The 20361-nt window shown below is 47.8% G+C and overlaps 1 protein-coding gene across 1 annotated transcript; it reads left to right on the plus strand.

Moving 5' to 3' along the window:
* Positions 1-4187, plus strand: PPP1R3G (protein phosphatase 1 regulatory subunit 3G). The gene has a single exon (XM_050789679.1). It carries the CDS (start codon positions 251-253, stop codon positions 1310-1312), a length of 1062 nt encoding a protein of 353 aa, XP_050645636.1. The 5' UTR covers positions 1-250; the 3' UTR covers positions 1313-4187.
* The last annotated feature ends 16174 nt before the right edge of the window (positions 4188-20361 follow it).

A 20361-nucleotide genomic window follows, 5' to 3' on the forward strand; every position in this document is an offset into this window, starting at 1 on the left:
CCCGGCCCTCCCCCGTCGCGGGCAGGTTCAACCAGGAGGCGGCGTGGCCCCGGAGCCGGCCCCAGGCCCGCATCCTCCTCCCACTTCGCCCTGCCGCAGCTAAAAGCCGGAGGCTCCAAAGTGGAACTAACTGTGGTGTCTTGTCGAGCCTGGGGCGACTCGCCTCGGGGAGGGCGAGCCTGAACTGCAGCCCTGCGCTCATTCCACGGCCGGAGGAGTTAGTTACGTCTCCAGAGTGGCGAACGGCGTCATGGAGCCCACAGGGGCGCGGTTAAGTTTGGAGGCGCCGGGACCAGCGCCCTTCGGAGAGACCCCGCTGGTCGAGGAACCGTCCGTCCCGGGGGTCCTCTGCGTGCAGGGTGGCGGCGACGGCGGTGGCACTTCGGAGACCCCGAGTCCTGACGCTCAGCTAGGGGACAGGCCCCTGTCCCCGAAGGAAGAGGCCGCCCTCCAGGAGCAGGAGGAGCTGCTGCAATGCCGCCGCCGCTGCCGCGCGCGCTCCTTCTCCTTGCCCGCCGACCCCATCCTGCAGGCGGCCAAGTTCCTGCAGCAGCAGCAGCAACAGGCAGCAGTGCTGGGCGACGAAGGGGCGGAGGACGCGCCGCTCGGCCCGGGCGGCTGCTGCGCCAAGTGCAAGAAGCGGGTGCAGTTCGCGGACACGCTGGGGCTGACCCTGACCAGCGTGAAGCACTTCAGCGAGGCGGAGGAGCCGCAGGTGCCGCCCGCAGTGCTCTCGCGCCTCCGAAGCTTCCCTATGCGTGCCGAGGACCTGGAGCAGCTCGGGGGGCTGCTGGCCGCGCCCCTCTCAGCGCAGCCTTCCCGGCTCCGGCCGCTCTTCCAGCTCCCGGGGCCGAGCGCCGCGGCCGAGCGCCTGCAGCGGCAGCGCGTGTGCCTGGAGCGCGTGCAGTGCTCGACGGCCTCGGGCGCGGAGGTGAAGGGCTCCGGCCGCGTGCTCAGCTGCCCTGGGCCCAGGGCCGTGACCGTGCGCTACACCTTTGCCGAGTGGCGCTCCTTCCTGGACGTGCCAGCTGAGCTGCAGCCGGAGCCGCTGGAGCCACAGCCGCCAGAGGCGCAGTCGGGGGCCTCCGAGCCAGGTTCCGGGGATGCCAAGAGCGAGCCAGGCGCTGAGTCCTTCCACTTCTCGCTGTGCCTGCCCCCGGGCCTGCAGCCTGAGGGCGAAGAGCAAGCTGACGCGCGCGGCGTCGCGGTCCACTTCGCTGTCTGCTACCGCTGTGCGCAGGGCGAGTACTGGGACAACAACGCGGGCGCCAACTACACGCTGCGCTTCGCGCGCCCTGCAGACGCGCTGTGAGCCTGGAGAGCTTCGAAGAGCCGTGGGGCGGGGTTGATTAGCACGTGGAGCTCGGGCTGCCGCCCCAAGGGACTTGCTGCGACGTTTTGCTGAGCATGGCGAATCTGGCGGGAGGGGCGCGTGGAGGAAAAGGAGGGAGACGTTGAACCGTCGACTCGCACCCCAGCAGAGAAGTGAGCGGGCTGAGAGAGGCCGGGCAAAGCTCCGAAAGCCTCTGGCCCCAGTCTTCTCGTCCTTTGGACCTTTCTACAAGGCCTCTAGAGTTCCCAGCCTGCGTCAGAATAGGAAGAAACTTCCAAGGCCCGGAGCAGCTGCCTCCAAGGAAAAGGCTGCTGACTCCCGGGCGTGGTTCTAAGGCCGTGGGATGGGCGTTTAACTCTAACATATTTTAGCCCTTGCAGCTTGCTGAAGACCCCTAGGGAAAGAACAAAGGTCCTGCCACCGTGCACCAACGGAAGGTGCCACGGGCTCTGGGTGGACGCGTGGGACCTTTACATCCCAACCTATTTCTCAGAGAAAACCCAGTCGCGGCTGGGTCAGGCCACCCTTTTCTTTTGACTGAGATGTGGGAAATATTTGCCCAGACTTGACATTGTTTATTTGTGCGATTGTGTACAAATGTCCTTTAAAAAAGTAAAGGCCACTCGCACCCCGTTTGACGCTGTGCTCTGTATTTTGGCTTTCGTGCGTTTGGGGAGGCGTTGGCAGTCAGCCAGTCTCTGTCAGCTGGTGATGTGCGCACTTGAAGAATTGTTCAACAACAGCCTACACATTCCTCTCCTTCAGTCCTCCCTCTTTACTGCGAAAGGGCCCAAACTTCCCTTGTGCTTTAAAATGTTCTGTAGAAAGTGTTCTGACCCTCTCCGAATTAAGACGTTTGTGAATTGAAATGCCAGAGTCCTCGGGCAGGCCTTGGCTGTGATCTGGGAGAGCCGGGCACGCACGCCCCAGCGCCCTTTGTGTAGACAGAGCACACTGTTGTGAGACTCGCCGGGCCATTAGCGGTCAGAGAAGTTGGGCCCTTTTAGTCGCTGGACTGCGAGCGCAGGGGATGGGGGATGGAAAGGTGGCTCTCTGTTCCTCTCAGAGCCACAGTGGCGAGTGGTGACTTGATGGAAGAGGAAGCATGCCCAGCGAGTCAGTGCTGCGCAGACGCAGACGGCCACCTCTGCAGGCCTGTGGGGTGGGGTATGGACGGCCTTGGTCGCTGTGCTGGCTGTGGATGCACGGGCAGGCAGGAGGGCATCCCGAGTAAGGTCTGTCACCCCTTGACTCTGCCTCAGTGATTTCCCTTTTTTTAATTCTTCCCATTTTCCAGCACGTGGCGAGTACAATCAGTGGTTTTAGGGATGGTAGTCTCTAAGGAGGGGCAGTTTCACTGTTGCTTGATAGAACAGGGCTGGGCATGCATACTATAGCCCAAATTTGGCACATCGCCTGTTCTTGTAAGGTCTGCGACCTAGGAATAGTTTTTACATTTTGATTTTTTATTTTATTTTATTATTATTTTTTGAGATGGAGTTCCACTCTTGTCGCCCAGGCTGGAGTGCAATAGTGCAATCTTGGCTCATTGCAACCTCCGCCCTCCAGGTTCAAGCGATTCTCCTGCCTCAGCCTCCAGAGTAGCTGGGATTATAAGCATCTGCCACCACACCTGGCTAATTTTTGTATTTTTGGTAGAGACAGGGTTTCACCATGTTGGCCAGGCTAGTCTTGAACACCTGACCTCAGGTGATCCACCCGCCTTGGCCTCCCAAAGTGCTAGGATTATAGGCATGAGCCACTTCACCCGGCCTTACGTTTTTAAACTGTTGAAAAAAATTCCAAAGACAGTACTATTTGGTGGTACATGAGAATTATATAAAATCCATATTTCAGTGTTCACAAATCAGGTTTTACTGGAACACAGCCGTACACTCTCGTTTCTGTCTTCTCTGTGCTGCTTCCATGCTACTGCCACAGAGCGGAGTAGACACGGCAGAGACCAGATGGCAAAGTGGAAAATATTTACTGTCTAGCCCTTTTACAGAAGACTTGCCAACCCCTGCTCTAGAGAAGTAGTGTTTTTAAAACACTATATGCTGAGAATTATAGTTAATAAAGCATTTAGACTTTTAATGAGCTTTTGCCACTTGAAATAAACCCCCTTTGGGTAAAGGTAAAACTTTATATGACTCTCAGTAATCTTGTTTAGAATAAACACAAAAATGTGAAAAGTGCGGTTATTATTGTGTCGGATAGGGGAATCTACCTGTTGCCTTCTTTCACCTAAAAAAATAATAACACATCAGTGCAACTGAAATACAGCACCTGTTTGAATTAGCTTCAAACTACAAAACTGCCAGGTATTTCTGTGCTTCAAAATGTGGCATCTTACACGATAGACGTATTTAGTTTGAACTACGGGTTGGAGATATCCCTTTGACTATGGCAGTGTTTCCAAAGGAAACGGATCATAGGAAAAAATAATTTATTGATAGCAAGCCATCAGGAGTTAACAAATTACAATTTAGACTTTTAAAAATGGTCAATGGTCACATCGATGAAATAATGAATACTTAATTCATATATGCTTATAAAACTTTATGACTAAAAATAAATGACAAAATGACATAATTTTTCTGTTAATATAAAAGCAATCAAGCCTTCTCATGCATCATTAGGTAATCTTGATCTGGTATACCATTTCTTAAAAGTACATTAGTGCATAACCGTGTTTTTCCTATGTATTTATAAATACATTAATTTTTAAGATATTGACAATATACATACGCTATAACATTGTTTGAAAATGCTTGTTTATGTGGCAATAAGCAACATTTTGGATTGTTTTGGATTACTTAAAATTAAATGAGGAGTCCAATATAATAATCCAGAGATCTTCTTGTCTAGTATCCTTTAAAATGGTAACCCATTGAATCTAGAATCAGAGAGAAATAGATTTTTAGTGTTATGTCCAGAAGACTTTCTATTCTGTCATAACAGCATTACTGATTTTCAGAACTATATTTTAAAGTTCAAATGATTCCTTTTAAAAGGAATTATTTCATAGTATAATGAGCATCCAGTATGGCTGCTAGGAAAGGAAACCTAGTTTTGCTCTCTTCCCAGTCTCAGAGTAGTACTAACGCTTCAAATGTTCATAATTTGGTAAAATATTTTAAACAGCCCAGTATTTCACCAATGCGTGCAGCCTTTCCAAAGCATTAGCATTGGCAATCTTTTGAATGTCAATTTTATTTTATAAAAGTGCCAGCTTCTCATTGTAGACTAATAGCAAACATTACGCAGTGATGTAAAGGTAATAAAAATAGGTTTTCTTTGTTTTTGAAAAGTTATTTCAAAGGAAAGGGCAATATGGCCAGAGTCAGGAAGTATTTAAGAGTGCATTTCCTGAAAGGAACACACACACACACACACCCCCCACACACACACCACAAACAAAATTCTTGCCATGCAGTCAGTGCTTTTTTGCAGCAATATTTGCTTCAACTTGAGTAAGTGAAGGTCATTCTCCTTAAAAATGCAGTAACTTTAACATGTTACCTAGCTCTAGTGATAAAAACTAAGTTCTCAGCTGAGTTAATGACCCTGTCCTCCACCAGAGAGGGAGTCTAGTTTCTCCCTTATTGGCAGCGTGTCCATGGATCACTGGGTGAGGGAATGTTGGATGAATTGTGTCCCGATCTAGAGCTTCAGAAGCATGGGCTGAGAATGTGGCAGTTTGTATGAAACAATATTCTACCTGGGAACTTTCCGGTGTATGGAGCAAGGTGGTCAGCCAGTTCCAAGACCTAACTAGAGAGGCTAGGATCCTGCTCCAGGAAGCGTACTATGGACTCTGGAAGCCCACTGAGCTCTGGGGACACCAGAAGTCTCTCCAGGGCAGCAAGAGCCGCAGCTCAGGCAGCCTTTCAGGAGCAACTGGGAAAGGGGGTAGTTGCTGTTATCCACAAACCTCGGCTGTAGGGGCAGGGGATTTTCTCCTCTCAGGTGTGCAGTGGGCTTTCCATTCTGACCATCCCCTCACGCAGCGTCCTTTTTTCTGCCTTGACCCAGGTTGAGGGCTTCCCTGCAACGCTGCGGCTCTTGAGCCTGTCCACAAGGAGTCCACCCACAGGGAAGCACAGCCTTCCCGCTCAGTTCATTTTAGGAGCGTTAGTGTCAGACTCTTCATACATCATTTCACAGGTTTCCATATTTCAGCTTTCTAGCACAACGGTTTCTATTGTAGCAGGCTAAGATCTTTCATTCCCCGACTCAGCTGTGTGTTTCTTTGGAGTGTTGTGGCTTGGAGCTTTGTGGGACAGAGTGATTGGTGCCACGTGTTCTTTGTCAGGAGTGTAAGGAACAGCCCTAGGGAGGAAATGTGATTTGTGTGTCTGTGTGTGTGGCATCATGAAACAAAATCAAACTTGCATTTTTGGTTCACACAATAGGACCCAGGTTTGGAGATTAAAAGACTATGCCGTGACTTGTGGAAACTGAACTGGCAACACGGATCGTGAGCTATTTGCAGTCCAGCGTTTGTCCAGCCAGTCCCCAAGATGCGGGACCCGATGGGGTCCTGGAATCGGGGATGTGCTGCCTGAAGTCACTAAGGCAAGGGGCTGGGAACAGCTGACAACCTGGGCTCATTGCAGTGTCCCGGCCTCCCCTCCCACACAGTGGTTCTGGCTGTCTTGTGTGTAAGTGGGCAGGTGCTTGGAAACCTGGGAAACACTGTTTTTTGCTTCCAGACCACAAAATAGACACATTCCACCTTGTGATCTGTTGCGTTCCTCTTTGGACTCCCTGTAGCTGATCAGGGAGGTGCCATCAGAACGCAGCCGTCACCGATCCTTAAATCCTCCAAGGTCTGGTTGTTAGAGGGCTAAATACCGTAACTTCAGGCATATTCAGATTTCAACTCTTTTGAATCTTTTTGGTAGACATTGCATTTGCTTTTTGTGAAGTCTAGTTCTTTGACTTTGGTAGACTGTGAACAGGAAAATTTTGGAAAGAACAGAGGCACATGTCAGCTAAATGAAGATGTTTGAGATGGCAAAGATCAAGGGCTTTTTTTTAAGATTTGCTGGTGAGATTTTCCTGCTGAGTTGGGTACTAGAAGAATCAAATAGGTGAGATCAATGGAGTAGTAAAAGGCTATTTAACTAAGTCATGAGTTCAGAGCAAGTTCAACCAGAATCTCCACATTTATACAAACCACACGTACACATATGCAAACTTTTCTGGTAAGGCAAAGTCATTTTCAAGTGACTTATAAGACATTTAAGGAGATTGGGCTGGTATAATTTCTCTGATTGTAGTTCCTCCTCCCATTCTCATCGCTGTCATTGGTCAGGTCCTGTTCTTTGAAACTTGTTACCTGAGGTCATTTCCCACAGAGTCAACAGCATCCTAACATAGCTGGAAATAGGCAATTCGGTCTGAAAATCTGGATGGAATTAGGAGTGGGGCAGACAGATTTCATGAACTAAGCTTGAAACATTTTATCTTTAAGTTGAAAATTTCATGAGCACATCCTGCAGATGGTTTTCCTAGAAGTAGCTACTCTAGGGTCAGGTTGAGGAAGCGTCCACTCTGGCAGATGACAATTTTATGTTCCTGGGAAACTAACAACCCTTAAAGGGATAGTCTCGCTGTGCTCTCTGAGGATGTGCAGTTTCAGCTCCTCCCTTGATGGCTTTGGGTAAAGAACCCTTGTCGTCAGGAGGCTGTTCTGGAGCAGGTGAGGCACCATCTTTATAAACCCTTAGTAGGTGAAAGAACTCACTATTTCCCTGAAAGTTTTTCTTCCCATAGATCTTACATTGTATTTTAAAAATAGCCGGCCGTGGTGGCTCACGCCTGTAACCCCAACACTTTGGGAGGCTGAGGCGGGCAGATCACAAGGTCAGGAGTTCAAGACCAGAAACCCCGTCTCTACTAAAAATATGAAAATAAATATTAGCTGGGTGTGGTGGTACACGCCTGTAGTCCCAGCTACCCGGGAGGCTGAGGCAGAATAATCCCTTGAACCCGGGAGGCGGAGGTTGCAGTGAGCTGAGATCGTGCCACTGTACTCCGGCCTGGGTGACAGAGGGAGACTCCATCTCAAAAAAAAAAAAAAAAAAAGTGCAGTGACTATGTTCAGAACCACCGTAAGGAGGCTGAGGCATTCTGTTTGCGTTCCTTTCAGTCTAGTGAAGCAGCAGTCATGTTTATGTGCACAGACTTCAGGCATTTTTTTTTAAATTGCATTTTTCAGCCAGCAAACCCAGAGCCCCTGTGACGCTTGGATCACCATCAGGTGCAGAACCTGGGATTAGTGAGTTTGTTTGCTGCATTAGGATTGTAAAAGCATAGATCCAACTGGGTGTGAAGGTCCCCAAGATATCTGTGAATATACTTGGATATTAAACTGCAGACAAGTGTTAACAATGAAACACACGATATGCTCTTTGGAAATAAAATAACTCAGTACACATTTAGAAAGGTCTGTGAGCCCCCCACCTGCAACCCCTCCCAAAAAACCACCTGAACTAGATGTTGCTTTTGTAACCAGAATCCTGAGCTATTTTGGATTGTGCTGTTTACCAAAGTAATTAAAGATGAATTTATATGTTGGTGCAATGAGCCCTGGAGGACTGATTTTTTTTTTTTTTTTTTTTTTTTTCTGGCAGAGGAAACGATGCCTTTAAGATGTATTGTAAAAATATTAAGGTCCGAGGCCAGGGGCTGTCCCTGCCTAGCATGGCCCACCACTATGACAGTGGAGGGGATGGAACCGCTGCCTTGGGGCTCCAGGCCCAGGCTGTGGGTTATTCTCCCCGGCCTCTGCTGACTCTGGCCTGGGCAGAAGTGCCCAGATGCTGCTTCAAAGGCAAAGGCAGAGCTTTTTTTTTTTTTTTTTTTTTTTTTTTGAGACGAAGTCTTGCTCTGTCACCCAGGCTGGAGTGCAGTGGCCGGATCTCGGCTCACTGCAAGCTCCGCCTCCCGGGTTCCCGCCATTCTCCTGCCTCAGCCTCCCGAGTAGCTGGGACTACAGGCGCCCGCCACCGCGCCCGGCTAGTTTTTTTGTATTTTTTAGTAGAGACGGGGTTTCACCGTGTTAGCCAGGATGGTCTCCATCTCCTGACCTCGTGATCCGCCCGTCTCGGCCTCCCAAAGTGCTGGGATTACAGGCTTGAGCCACCGCGCCCGGCCAATAAACTCCGCCCAACGTGGGGCCTTCACTTTAGACTCTGCCACATCCAGTTGACTCAGAAAATCTTACAAAATGAGTCTGGTATATCCAGCTGTAATTTGTCACTCTACACATTTTTTTTTGTTTGTTTTTTGAGACGGAGTCTTGCTCTGTCGCCCAGGCTGGAGTGCGGTGGCGCCATCTCGGCTCAGTGCAAGCTCCGCCTCCTGGGTTCACACCACTCTCCTGCCTCAGCCTCCCGAGTAGCTGGAACTACAGGCACCCGCCACCACGCCCGGCTAATTTTTTGTACTTTTAGTAGAGACGGAGTTTCACCATGTTAGCCAGGATGGTCTCGATCTCCTGACCTCATGATCCGCCCGCCTCGGCCTCCCAAAGTGCTGGGATTACAGGTGTGAGCCACCGTTCCCAGCCACAAAAATTTTTTTTTAAAAAGAGTCTGTACTATCTGGTTAGATTTGTTAGATTCAAGGGTGTCTATAACAATTCGGCCCCATTCTCTGCAGGCACACGCATGAGAGGCAACGGCAGGTGCTTGTGGTCCATTAACCATTACGTGATAGCAGGGGTTTGGGATTGTAGGGCAAGGGAGACCCAATTTCATGTGCAATGGCTTCCTTGTGAGTAATAGTCCATCGTCCACCATTGTAATATCACTGAAATGTCCAGGTCATTTCTTCAGGGTCTGAAAATGCAAGGTAGCCTAGCCGAGTGTGTGTCTGGAGTCCCTGAACTTTCTCGGGATGCTGCCTGTGCAGGATCCTGACTTGCCAGTGGGCCTGATGAGGCCCCCGACCCCAACTGGGGCAGAGACAGCCATCCACTTCTGTTGGTAAACTGTCTGACTTAACTGAAACCAGATGGGGCTGGGTGCTCCTTCATCAGCTACGCAAGTAGTGATAAGCCATGGTGAGAACGAGCCACTATGGTAGACGGTGTATTTTAATGTGATTACGTGGAATTTTATACAGTTCCTTCTAATAAGGTGAAAGAAAAAACCTCATGTACCTCTGTTTTAAGATTTGCTTGAGGCCAGGTGCAGTGGCTCATGCCTGTAACCCTAGCACTTTGGGAGGCTGAGGCAGTAGGTTCATTTGAGGCCAGGAGTTCAAGATAAGCCTGGACAGCAAAGCAAGACCCCATCTCTATAAAAAATTTTTTAAAAATTAGCCAGGCCTGATGGCACACACCTGTAGTCCAAGCTACTCAGGAGGCTTAGGTGGGAGCATCGCTTGAGCCAAGGAGTTTGAGGCTGCAGTGAACTATGATGGCACCACTGGACTCCAGCCTGGATGACAGAGTGAGATCCTGTTTCTTAACACAACAAAACAACAAATTAGAAAAAACATTTGCTTGAGCAACGTGCCTGGTGGAATATTAGGGATGACTAACAGATTTCTGTGAATGTGGTTTTGACAGTGTTTATTTACACTGAAAACTACTGCAGTCCAAGCCCAGCCTTCAGCTGTCTCCTTGGTTTTTCAACAGGGTAATTCTATGCGTGTGGCTTGAAAATGTCTGTTCAACTCTGAGGATTTTCTTGTACTTTTTGTTTGCTGCGCGACTGTATGGTTATGTTTCTGTATGTATTACACCTAAACATTGTGGAACCAAAGCCCTGATTTGAATACAGAATGTAAGCAATGTGCTACTTTAAAAAGGATCGCTGAAGGGAAAGGGGGATGAAGAGGAGTTGGTTAATGGGTAAAAATATATGGTTAGATAGAAGGAATATGTTTAATATTCGGTAGTACTGGAGGGAAAGTATAGTTCACAATAATTTACTGTATTTTAAAATAGCCAGGAGAGAAGATTTGTAATGTTTTCAACACCAAGATAACTGTTTGAGATGATGGATAGTGCAGTTACCCTGATATGATCATCACACATATTATACAGGTATCAGAATAGCACATGTACCCCAAATATGTACAACTATTATATATCAATTAAAGATTTAAAAGTGATCATTGTGTCTACAAACATTTTTTGGTGCTCACAGTCGGGGAGAGGGTGTGAGTCTGGCATCTAGTGGTAGGACCCCTGGGTGCTGCTAGACAGCTCCTCATAATAAAGAATTATTTGACCTAAAACCTGTTAAAGGAAAAACCTTAGACAAATTAAATTTAACAGAGTTTAACCAAGCAAAGAACTATTCATGAGTCAGGCAGCCTGGGGACTAGAATAGATGCAGAGAGGCTTCCAGTGCAACCACGTGGTGGAAGAAGATTAATGAACAGAAAAAGGCAAGTGACGTACAGAAAATGGAAGTGAAGTACAGAAACAGCCGGATTGGTTACAACTTATTGCCTTATTTGAAGCTGATTTCAACAGTTGGCTGCCTGTGATTGGCTGAAACTCAATGATTGGCACAAATGTAGGTTACAGTCTGTTTACATATCCAGTTAGGTTACAGTGCACTATGTACAGAAAAACCTCTAGGCCAAACTTAAAATATGTAAGGAGACAGCTTTAGGATAAACTTAATTTAACAAACCTCATTGCTGAGGTTAAAAACCCTGAGTATTGGCTGGGTGCGGTGGCTCATGCCTATAATCCCAGCACTTTGGAAGGCCGACTCAGGTAGGTCATTTGAGGTCAGGAGTTCGAGGCCAGCCTGGCCAATGTGGTGAAACCTCATCTCCACTAAAAATACAAAAATTAGCCAGGCATGGTGGCTCACCCCTGTCGTCCCAGCTACTCGGGAGGCTGAGGCAGGATTGCTTAAGCCCAGGAGGTGGAGGCTGCAGTGAGCCAAGATCGCATAACTGCACTACAGCCTGGGCAACAGAGTGAGTCTCCATCTCAAAAAAACAAAAAACAAAACAAAACAAAACAAACCCCGGGTATTATGCCAAAGTAGATTTCCTGATTTTGACAATGTACTATGATTACAAAAGACATTTTCATTGTGGAAATCTGTGTGAAGGGTATATGGGACCTGTGTGTGCTATTTCTGCAATTTCTTGTGAGTTTTAAACCATTTCACAATAAGAGTTACAATAATAAAAATTAAGCAAAACCTTACAAAAAAAAGAGAGATAGAGAGAAAAAACTACCACTAGGTGGGTGCAGTAGTGCATCCCTGTAATCTCAGCACTTTGGGAAACTGAGGTGGGAGGATTGCTTGAGGCCAGGAGTTTGAGACCAGCCAGGACAACATAGTGAGACCCTATATCTACAAAGAAATTTAAAAATTAGCTGGGTGTGGTGGCGCACCCCTGTAGTCCCAGCTACTTGGGAGGCTGAGGTAGGAGGATTGCTTGAGCCCGGGAGGTAGAGGCAGCAGCGAGTCATGATCATGCCACTGCACTCCAGTCTGACAGAGCAAGACTGTTTCAAAGAAACAAACACAAAAATCCAACCCTACCACTGAGTAGTGTATAAAGCATTGGTGAAGAAGTACCCTTAGCTATGGGGGAGGTGGCCTGTGTGGGGATGAGGCACTGGCTCCAGGACAGCCAGGCCTGCAGGTGCCACCAGCTCGCTCCTGGCTAGCCAAGTGCTTTCAGACAAGACCCTTAAAATAGTGAGTTTTCCTGCTTGCAAAATAGGGGCAGTAACTCCTGCCTAATATAGCTTGTTGTGAGCACTGAGGGAAGTCAGTTGTGAAGTGCCAAGCAAGCCGTTGGTCTCAGCATCTTTCTCTTTTCCCTCTGGCCTCTGCCAGTTTGGTTTTTGCTGATTTTATTCTGAGGATAAACAGTGTCTGGCTCCAGCTGAATGTAGGAAGCATAACTGAATCTTGCAGTTGGGAGAACAAATGATAGTAGCCCTGAGTGTGCTAACCAGACGAACTGTTTTTGCTACCTGGGCAGAAAGCATCCATTTGCTTCTTGTCCACATGGCGGGATGCTCTTAGTTTGTTTTGTGGTTTATAACAGAATACCCGGAACTGGACAATGTATAAAGAAAGGGAATTCATGTCTTACAGTTATAGAGGCTGAGGAGTCCACGGTGAAGGAGCTGTGTGTGGTGAGGGCCTTCTTGCTGGTGGAGACTCCCTGAAGAGCTCTGAGGTGATGCAGAGCATCACGTGGTGAGGGGGCTGAGCAGGCGTGTTCAGGTTTCTCTTCCTCTTCTTAGCAAGCCACCAGTCTAACGTATCTATATATTTGAGATGGGGTCTTGTTCTGTCACCCAGGCTGGAGTATAGTGGCACGATCAGGGCTCATGGCAGCCTCGATCTCCTGGGCTAAAGTGATCCTCCACCCTCAGCCTCCTAATTAGCTGGGACTACAGGCATAAGCCACCACACCTGGATCATTTTTGTTGATTTTTTATAGAGACAGCATCTCACTATGTTTTCCAGGCTGGTCTCTAACTCCTGAGCTCATGGAATCCTCCTGCTTCAGCCTCCTAAAGTGCTGGGATTACAGGTGTGATCCACTGCACCCGGCCAATAAATTAATATATTAATGGATTAATCTATTCATGATGGCAGAGCCTGCATGAACTGATCACCTCTTAAAGGCCCCCTTCTCTCAATACTGCCACTTTGGGATTCAGTTTCAACATGAGCAATGAAGGAGACAAATACTCAAACCACCACAGATGTGTATTAAGCATGCACATCATTATGACATCATATACATGGTGTACACACGCTAATCTCACCTACATACACTGCCTTTCCTTACGACAGCCTCTTCAGAGAGTATCTGCCCGATCTGAGGCAGCTACTCTTGAGGGGCCTCCTGTTTGCTGTCTGTTCTTTTTGTTTTTGTGTGTTTTAAACGACAACAAAAAATTATTTTTAGAGATAGGATCTTGCTGTGTTGCCCAGGCTGGCCTTGAACTCCTGGGCCAGGCAGTCCTCCTGCCTTGGCCTCCTGAGTGGCTGGGACTACAGGGGTGCACCACCACACCCAGCTTGGACCTTAATTTCTATGGACAACTCCACACCTACATCTACAGATACAGTCTCTGCGTTTACACATCCTACTTCATTCCAAACCCAGCCAGCTCCACACATGCAAGGAAATGGCATTTTCTTCATTCAGATGGACCCTCAGCCTCCCCCGGGTTGGCATCGTGATTAGCTGTTAGGGCAGGGCCAGCAGGCCACGTGGCTCTGCTCTGCTCAGGAGCGGTGTAGGGCCGGGCGGCCTTTGGATGCAGGCTGCCCACAGCAGAGAGCTGCTTCTCAGCCTGAGTTTGGCCCAGAGATGCCCGCTTCACATCAATGCCATTCTCATAAGCAAACCCATTTACACACCTCGGAGTGGGCCTGTCACTGTGCAAACCTGTTTGGCAGGATCTCCTGAACCAGAACAACCTCACGATCAGAAATCCACTTAGGTACAGGAGTGTGTACACATGAGCGCCAGGAGACACAAGAACATTGACAGTGGCTTTATCTGCTATAGTCAAAAGCTGGGAACAATGCATGCTGCGAATGGCCCATCTGAGGCAGGGTGGCTGGAACAGAGTGAGGGAGGTACACGTCCGCACGCCTCATCTTACATCACCCGAGGCACGCACCCATCAGTGGCAGGTGGGCAGAACCCCTGGTGTCCTCACTTGTCAACTGTGTCTCTCCCTTGCTGAGGGGAATGGCTGCTTTCGACTTGGTTAGGTACTCATAGGATGTGATGCTACTTTCCTGGATGACTTTACTCAATCCTAACTCTCAGCTGGGGGGTGGGCTGGAGGAACCCCTATTCTTCACACCTGGTTGCCGAGAGGACTCTTTCCATGTTTGTGGTCTCTCCCCTGCCACTCCCCTGCAACCGCTGCTCACAGTCACCTGCTCGGTGGGTGACAGCCATTGTCCACACTGACTGGTGGCATTAGCTCATCTATCAGAGGTTCTGAGGGTGGGTCACAGCTTTCTTCTCTCTTCTTGTACCAGTGGGGGCTACAACCTGGGCAGTGCCTGTGCTTTGCAGACTCATGTTTCCCTTGGATTTGAGGGGGCTGGTTGAAGATACACACTTACAGATTTTTTTTTTCCCTAAAGACAGGGTCTCACTCTGTTACCCAGGCTAGAGAGCAGAGGCCTGATCTAGGCTTACTGCAACCTCCACCTCCTGGGCTCAGGCGATCTTCCTAGCTCAGCCTCCTGAGTAGATGGGACCATTATAGCACGTGCCACCACACTCGGCTAATTAAAATACACACACACACACACACGTTATATACATATATGTTATATATATGTTACATACACATATATGTTATATATATATATATTTTTTTTTTTTTTGGTAGAGATGAGGCCTCACTATATTGCCCAAGCTGATCTTTAATTACTGTGCTCAAGTGATCCTCCCACCTTGGCCTCCCAAAGTGCTGGGATAGAACCAATTTTGACTCTCATGTTGTTCATTGTAGCCTATGTCAATTATCAAGATGACATTCTGTCTCTATGATCTTCATTTTTTTAATTTCTTTTCTTTTGTTTTGAGATGGGGTCTTGCTATGTTGCCCAGGCTGGCCTTGAACTCCTGGCCTCAAGCAATCCTCCCACCTTTGCTTCCTAAGTTGCTGGAATTACAGGTGTGAGTCACTGCAGCAGGCACATTATTCCTAGTTTATAGTTGAAGAAATTGACTGTCAGAAGGTTGAGTCATGTGCCAGGAAATAAGAGCCTGAGCTTGGATTTGAACCCAGGTCAATCTGACCCAGATCCACTGCTCTTAACCATCTACTCATAAAACAAATACACACACAGAGAAGACAGCATATATGCACTTGATCCTCTCCTCCTCGGTCTCTCCTCAGGATGCAGCCCTAGACATTTGGACCTGTTAATGTCTGGACCACAGGCCACCTTCCTGTCTTTATCACCTTGGACCTGTCATGGCTCTTCTGCAGGACTGAGCAGGATGAGGTCCCCTTCTCAGTAGGGAACTTACCTACTAAAAAATGGGACTTTACCTCTTGCAGGTCTCAACATGACCCATATTTCAATAAAACCCAGCATGTGCCAAACTGCAAGTTACAGAAACTGATATAAGCCAGCTTGAGCAAGAAGGGGAGCTGGCTCATGGATGCTGGGTTCTTGTGTAGAATCTAAGGGCTGTGGGGCCTCTCCAGGGCCTGGAAGCCAAGACATATGGAGTCCTGGAACCAGCAGGAACAGTCCCTGCCTCATCTCTGATCTCGGCGGCTCATTCTTCTCTCCCTCCAGACTGGATTTCTCTTCTCCTCTGTCTACATGATGGATGGAAGATGGCTGCTCTGGACCTCCCAGGCCTATGTCAGCTGAGCTCCATCCAGCAAGAATCCCAGACAGAAACAGCAGCTCTCACTTCTAGCTCTTTTTTCGTTTGTTTGTTTTTTTGGTTTTTTGAGATGGAGTCTCGCTCTGTTGGCCAGGCTGGAGTGCAGTGGTATGATCTTGGCTCACTGCAACCTCCGCCTCCTGGGTTCATGCCATTCTCCTGCCTCAGCTTCCCAAGTAGCTGGGACTACAGGCACGTGCCACCACGCCCGGCTAATTTTTTTTATTTTCAGTAGAGACAGGGTTTCACTGTGTTAGCCAGGATGGTCTTGATCTCCTGACCTCGTGATCCACCCGCCTTGGCCTCCCGAAGTGCTGGGATTACAGGCGTGAGCCACCGCATCTGGCCAACTCCTAGTTCTAAGAGAAAGTACTTGGTTTACTTGGGGATGGGTGTCATCCCAGTTCTATCAGCTGTGGTTAGAGGTGGGGATGGGGTTATGATGCAAAATGGTGATCAAGAGCCCCCAACTCCTGTTGTGAGGGATCAAAAGGGGTTTCTGTGAGCTTGGCTGATACCCCAATGTCTCTACTGCAACCAGGACACTACAAAACACAGGCATACAGCGGTGCGTGAGGTGTGTTCCTGTGGACGTGTGTTTCTGTTAAAGGGGATGCGCTGTTGCCTGCCTCTTATTTCAGTGAGGGGCATTCTCCCTGCCAGTCTTTCAGGATCAAAGTGTTATCTTTGCTTCGCCCCCATCCTTTATTCTGTGTCTCCATTACTTATCCAGTCCATCATTTGGAAATGCCTTTTAGATTCATTCTTTCTTCTCCATCTGACCCATACAGACACTGCCCTCTGCCAGCCCCTAGTCCCCTCACATCTCTGTGCCTGCCACAGGGCCCTAGCTGGTCCCCCTCCTCACTCAGTGGCCACTCTGTGTATCTCTCCCTATCTGCTCCACCACACATCACTGCCATACATCGCTGTTCCCTTGCATAACAGCTCCCTTTCCCACCACATAACCCCCACACGCCTGGCTCAGGTAGAAGTAGTTCCTCCTTCTGAATATTACTCCCTCCCTCTTCCAGCCCTATTTTATCTGTGCGTCTCCCAGGGAATTTATAGAACTCGTAAAGCTATTTACATACATGTCTTAAGGACAATGCAAAATGTTCTGTGATTAACGGATGATGAATCCATGTTTGGTCCATTTCTTCATCCCCTAAGGTATCTGGCAGTTTCTAGAAGGAATGACACAGGAGCTAACAGTTATTGCTTACTGTACATTAAACCTCGTGAAAGAACTTTGTGTTATGCATTTAAAATCCTTATAGCAACCCTGCAAAGTAGGTATGTGATTAACTCCCTTTTATGAATGAGGAAACAGAAATTTGGTGAAGCTACTTGCCCAGGATCTCACCACCAGGAAGTGGCAGGGCTGGAAGATGAAGGAATGAATGACTTTCTAGGCTGTCCATACCTGGGGGCCACATATAGTTGACCTGCTCTTATTTTCTCAACAAGAAGCCTCTATGAACCAGGATTCAGGCAACATCACACAGCCAGCTAGTGGCTGGGCTGGGGTTAGAGTCCCTCGTACATGAAGACATTCACCGGCTCAGACAGTCCCATCCAGTGACTAGTTTCTTTTCACCATTCTCATAACTACCACCACACCATTTTCCCTTTCTCTCTCTCTTTTTTCACTCTGTCCCCTAGCCTGGAGTGCAATGGTGTGATCATGGCTCACTTGCCCTCCTGGGCTCAAGTGGTCCTCCTGCCTCAGCCTCCCGATTAGTTGGGACTACAGGTGAAACACGACATCCAACTAATGTTGTTTTGATTTTTTTTTTTTTTTGAGAGTTATGTTGCCTAGGCTGGTCTTGAACTCCTGGCCTCAAGTAGTCCTCTTGCTTTGGCCTCCCAAAGTGTTGGGATTAAAGGTGTGAGCCATTGCACCTGGTCTGATTTTGGACAAGCTTCTATTTACATAGAACCACAGGGAAGTGTTGGTTATGTTTTAAGTATCTTAATGTATGCTAAAATTTGGCAAATTAATAATTTAAAACCCATTACATTCTTGAAATACGAATGGAAGAGTGTATTTGGCAACTCTGGACAAGACTTAGCCTCAGCATTGTAGTCCTTGATCATACATCCTATATGTGCTGTGTATTTCACACACGTGCACGTCAATAAAACACTCCTTTAAGACTAGAACCAATTGTATTGTTATTAAACGGTCTCTGTATTCAAGACCGATGAAGTCACATGGATTCACCAGGTAACTGACAGAAAGTTCTAGTGAAATGTTTCAACAATATTTAACTGGCACTCCCAAACAAAGTAAATAAAGTACCTTTCTGGCTGACGGAAGAAAACGGTTTCTATTTAGTACCATTGAACTAAGAAAGCTTATCACTTTACTAGGAAGAGAAAGTGGACCATCTCTAGGCGGGTATTTTCTTGCTGGACCAGCCTCTCACTGGAAGGCTGGCATCCCTGTGGAGGTACAGCCAGAATGCCTCATGATGAACACCGGCCACGGTGTGGTCAGCACAGATATGGTCAGCCTGAGACAGGCTACTCAGACAGGCTCCAAGTGCAGGTCCAGCTCTATTGTCAGTTATTCTTGTCATCTAATTTCAAGACAGCACAACACTGACTTTGCTGTTACGGCTGTGGCGTCAACGATCCCCCAGGTAAAGAATACAGTCCATTAATCTCTGAGAGTTTTCCTTCTGGGTTCTCTTCAGGGTCTTTGGAGTTAGAACTCTGCCCTTGAACAAAAGCAACTGCATCCATCCTATTCCCCAAATGGGTATCAACACGAGAAGCAATTTTCATCCCTGGTTCCCTGCGGCACTAATAAGGGCTGCAGAAAGATTGAAAAGTGAAGATCCTAGTGTTCTCAGAGGTGAGCTGAGCCACTGTGCATATAGATTTTGGGTAAACTCTCGAAGAAAGCCTGCTGAATCGTAAGTCATCGCTTTCTCCATCAAGTTCCGGTTTTTCTCTAGATCATTTTGTAACAACTGGCAAACATTAGAAGAAGCAGGGAGGCATCTGTCAACTCACGGTATGCACGTGGCACGGCTCCTGTTGGCTGTTCTTTCGTTCGTAATAATGAATATCCACACGGGCTCTGCCAGCTTCGTCTTTGTGATCTCAGCAGATGTGTCCATTCCAGAGGTCCAGGCAAGATGGCTGCTTCATGGGGCTTCTGAATCACCCTGGGCTACTGACACACAGCCACTGTCCCAGGTTCACAGAGCCAACATTGGATCATGTGGGTTCAGACCCTACTTATCAAGGGACTTCTCATCCACAACTATGGGCAGGTCCTCAGGGACAGGGAAGCTTTCTCCTTTTGCTTTTTGAGCCGTTATCTTTTCTTCAGCTTCTGCTGTATTTATAGGTTGGCTTCAATATCTGAGATTTTTTTTTTTTTTTGACGGAGTCTTGCTTTGTCACCCAGGCTGGAGTGCAGTGGCGTGATCTCAGCTCACTGCAACCTCCGCGTCTGGGTTCAAGCAATTCTCTGCCTCAGTCTCCTGAGTAGCTGGGATTACAGGCACCCACTGCCACTCCTGGCTAATTTTTTTTGTATCTTTAGTAGAGATGGGGTTTCACCATATTAGCCAGGCTGGTCTTGAACTCCTGACCTTGTGATTCACCCGCCTCGGCCAGCCTCCCAAAGTGCTGGGATTATAGGTGTAAGCCACTGCGCCTAGATGATATATTCTTTTTTTTTTTTTTTTTTTTTTTGAGACAGAGTCTCTCTCTATCGCCCAGGCTGGAGTGCGGTGGCATGATCTTGGCTCACTGCAAGCTCTACCTTCTGGGTTCATGCCATTCTCCTGCCTCAGCCTCCTGAGTAGCTGGGACTACAGGTGCCCGCCACCACGCCCGGCTAATTTTTTGTATTTTCAATAGAGACAGGGTTTTACCACGTTAGCCAGGATGGTCTCAATCTCCTGACCTCATGATCCACCCACCTCGGCCTTCCAAAGTGCTGGGATTACAGGTGTGAGCCACTGCGCCCGGCCGATATTCTTTAATCTAGAAAGCAAATACTAGTTTGTATGAAGTACTTAGCAAAACAAACAAACAACAAAAAAAACCCAGCTCATTTTCTACAAATGTATTTTATATTTTCTGTATACTTGTTGTTATTTTACTGTGCTTTTATTTTCACTCTTAGAAACAGGCAGCCAATATATAGAGCAACCTTCCTCAAACTTTTAATGTTAATCTCGTGACCAAAGTAGAAAATTTCCCCTCTACCAGCCCTCCTCTTCCAATCGAAGTTACACACAAAGAGCTTTGCCTAAAAACGGAAGTTATTTGCTCTATAGAGAGTTACAGTTAAAATCTTTATAAGGGTCTTTCAAGTTGTTTTATTCCAGTGAATTTTTTTTTTTTTTGATACAGGGTCTTACTCTGTCACCCAGGCTGGAGTGCAGTGGTGCAGTGATGCGATCATGGCTCAGTGCAACCTCTGCCACCCAGGCTCAAGTGATCCTCCCACCTCAGGCTCCAGAGCAGCTAGGACAACAGTTGCATGCCACCACACCCAGCTAATTTTTGTATTTTTTGTATAGACAGGGTTTCACTATGTTGCCCAGGCTGTTCTCGAACTCCTGAGCTCAAGTGATCTGCCCACTTCGGCCTCTCAAAGTGCT

This window comes from Macaca thibetana, chromosome 4 (assembly GCF_024542745.1).
Source record: "Macaca thibetana thibetana isolate TM-01 chromosome 4, ASM2454274v1, whole genome shotgun sequence".
In the NCBI taxonomy this organism is placed as follows: domain Eukaryota; kingdom Metazoa; phylum Chordata; class Mammalia; order Primates; family Cercopithecidae; genus Macaca; species Macaca thibetana.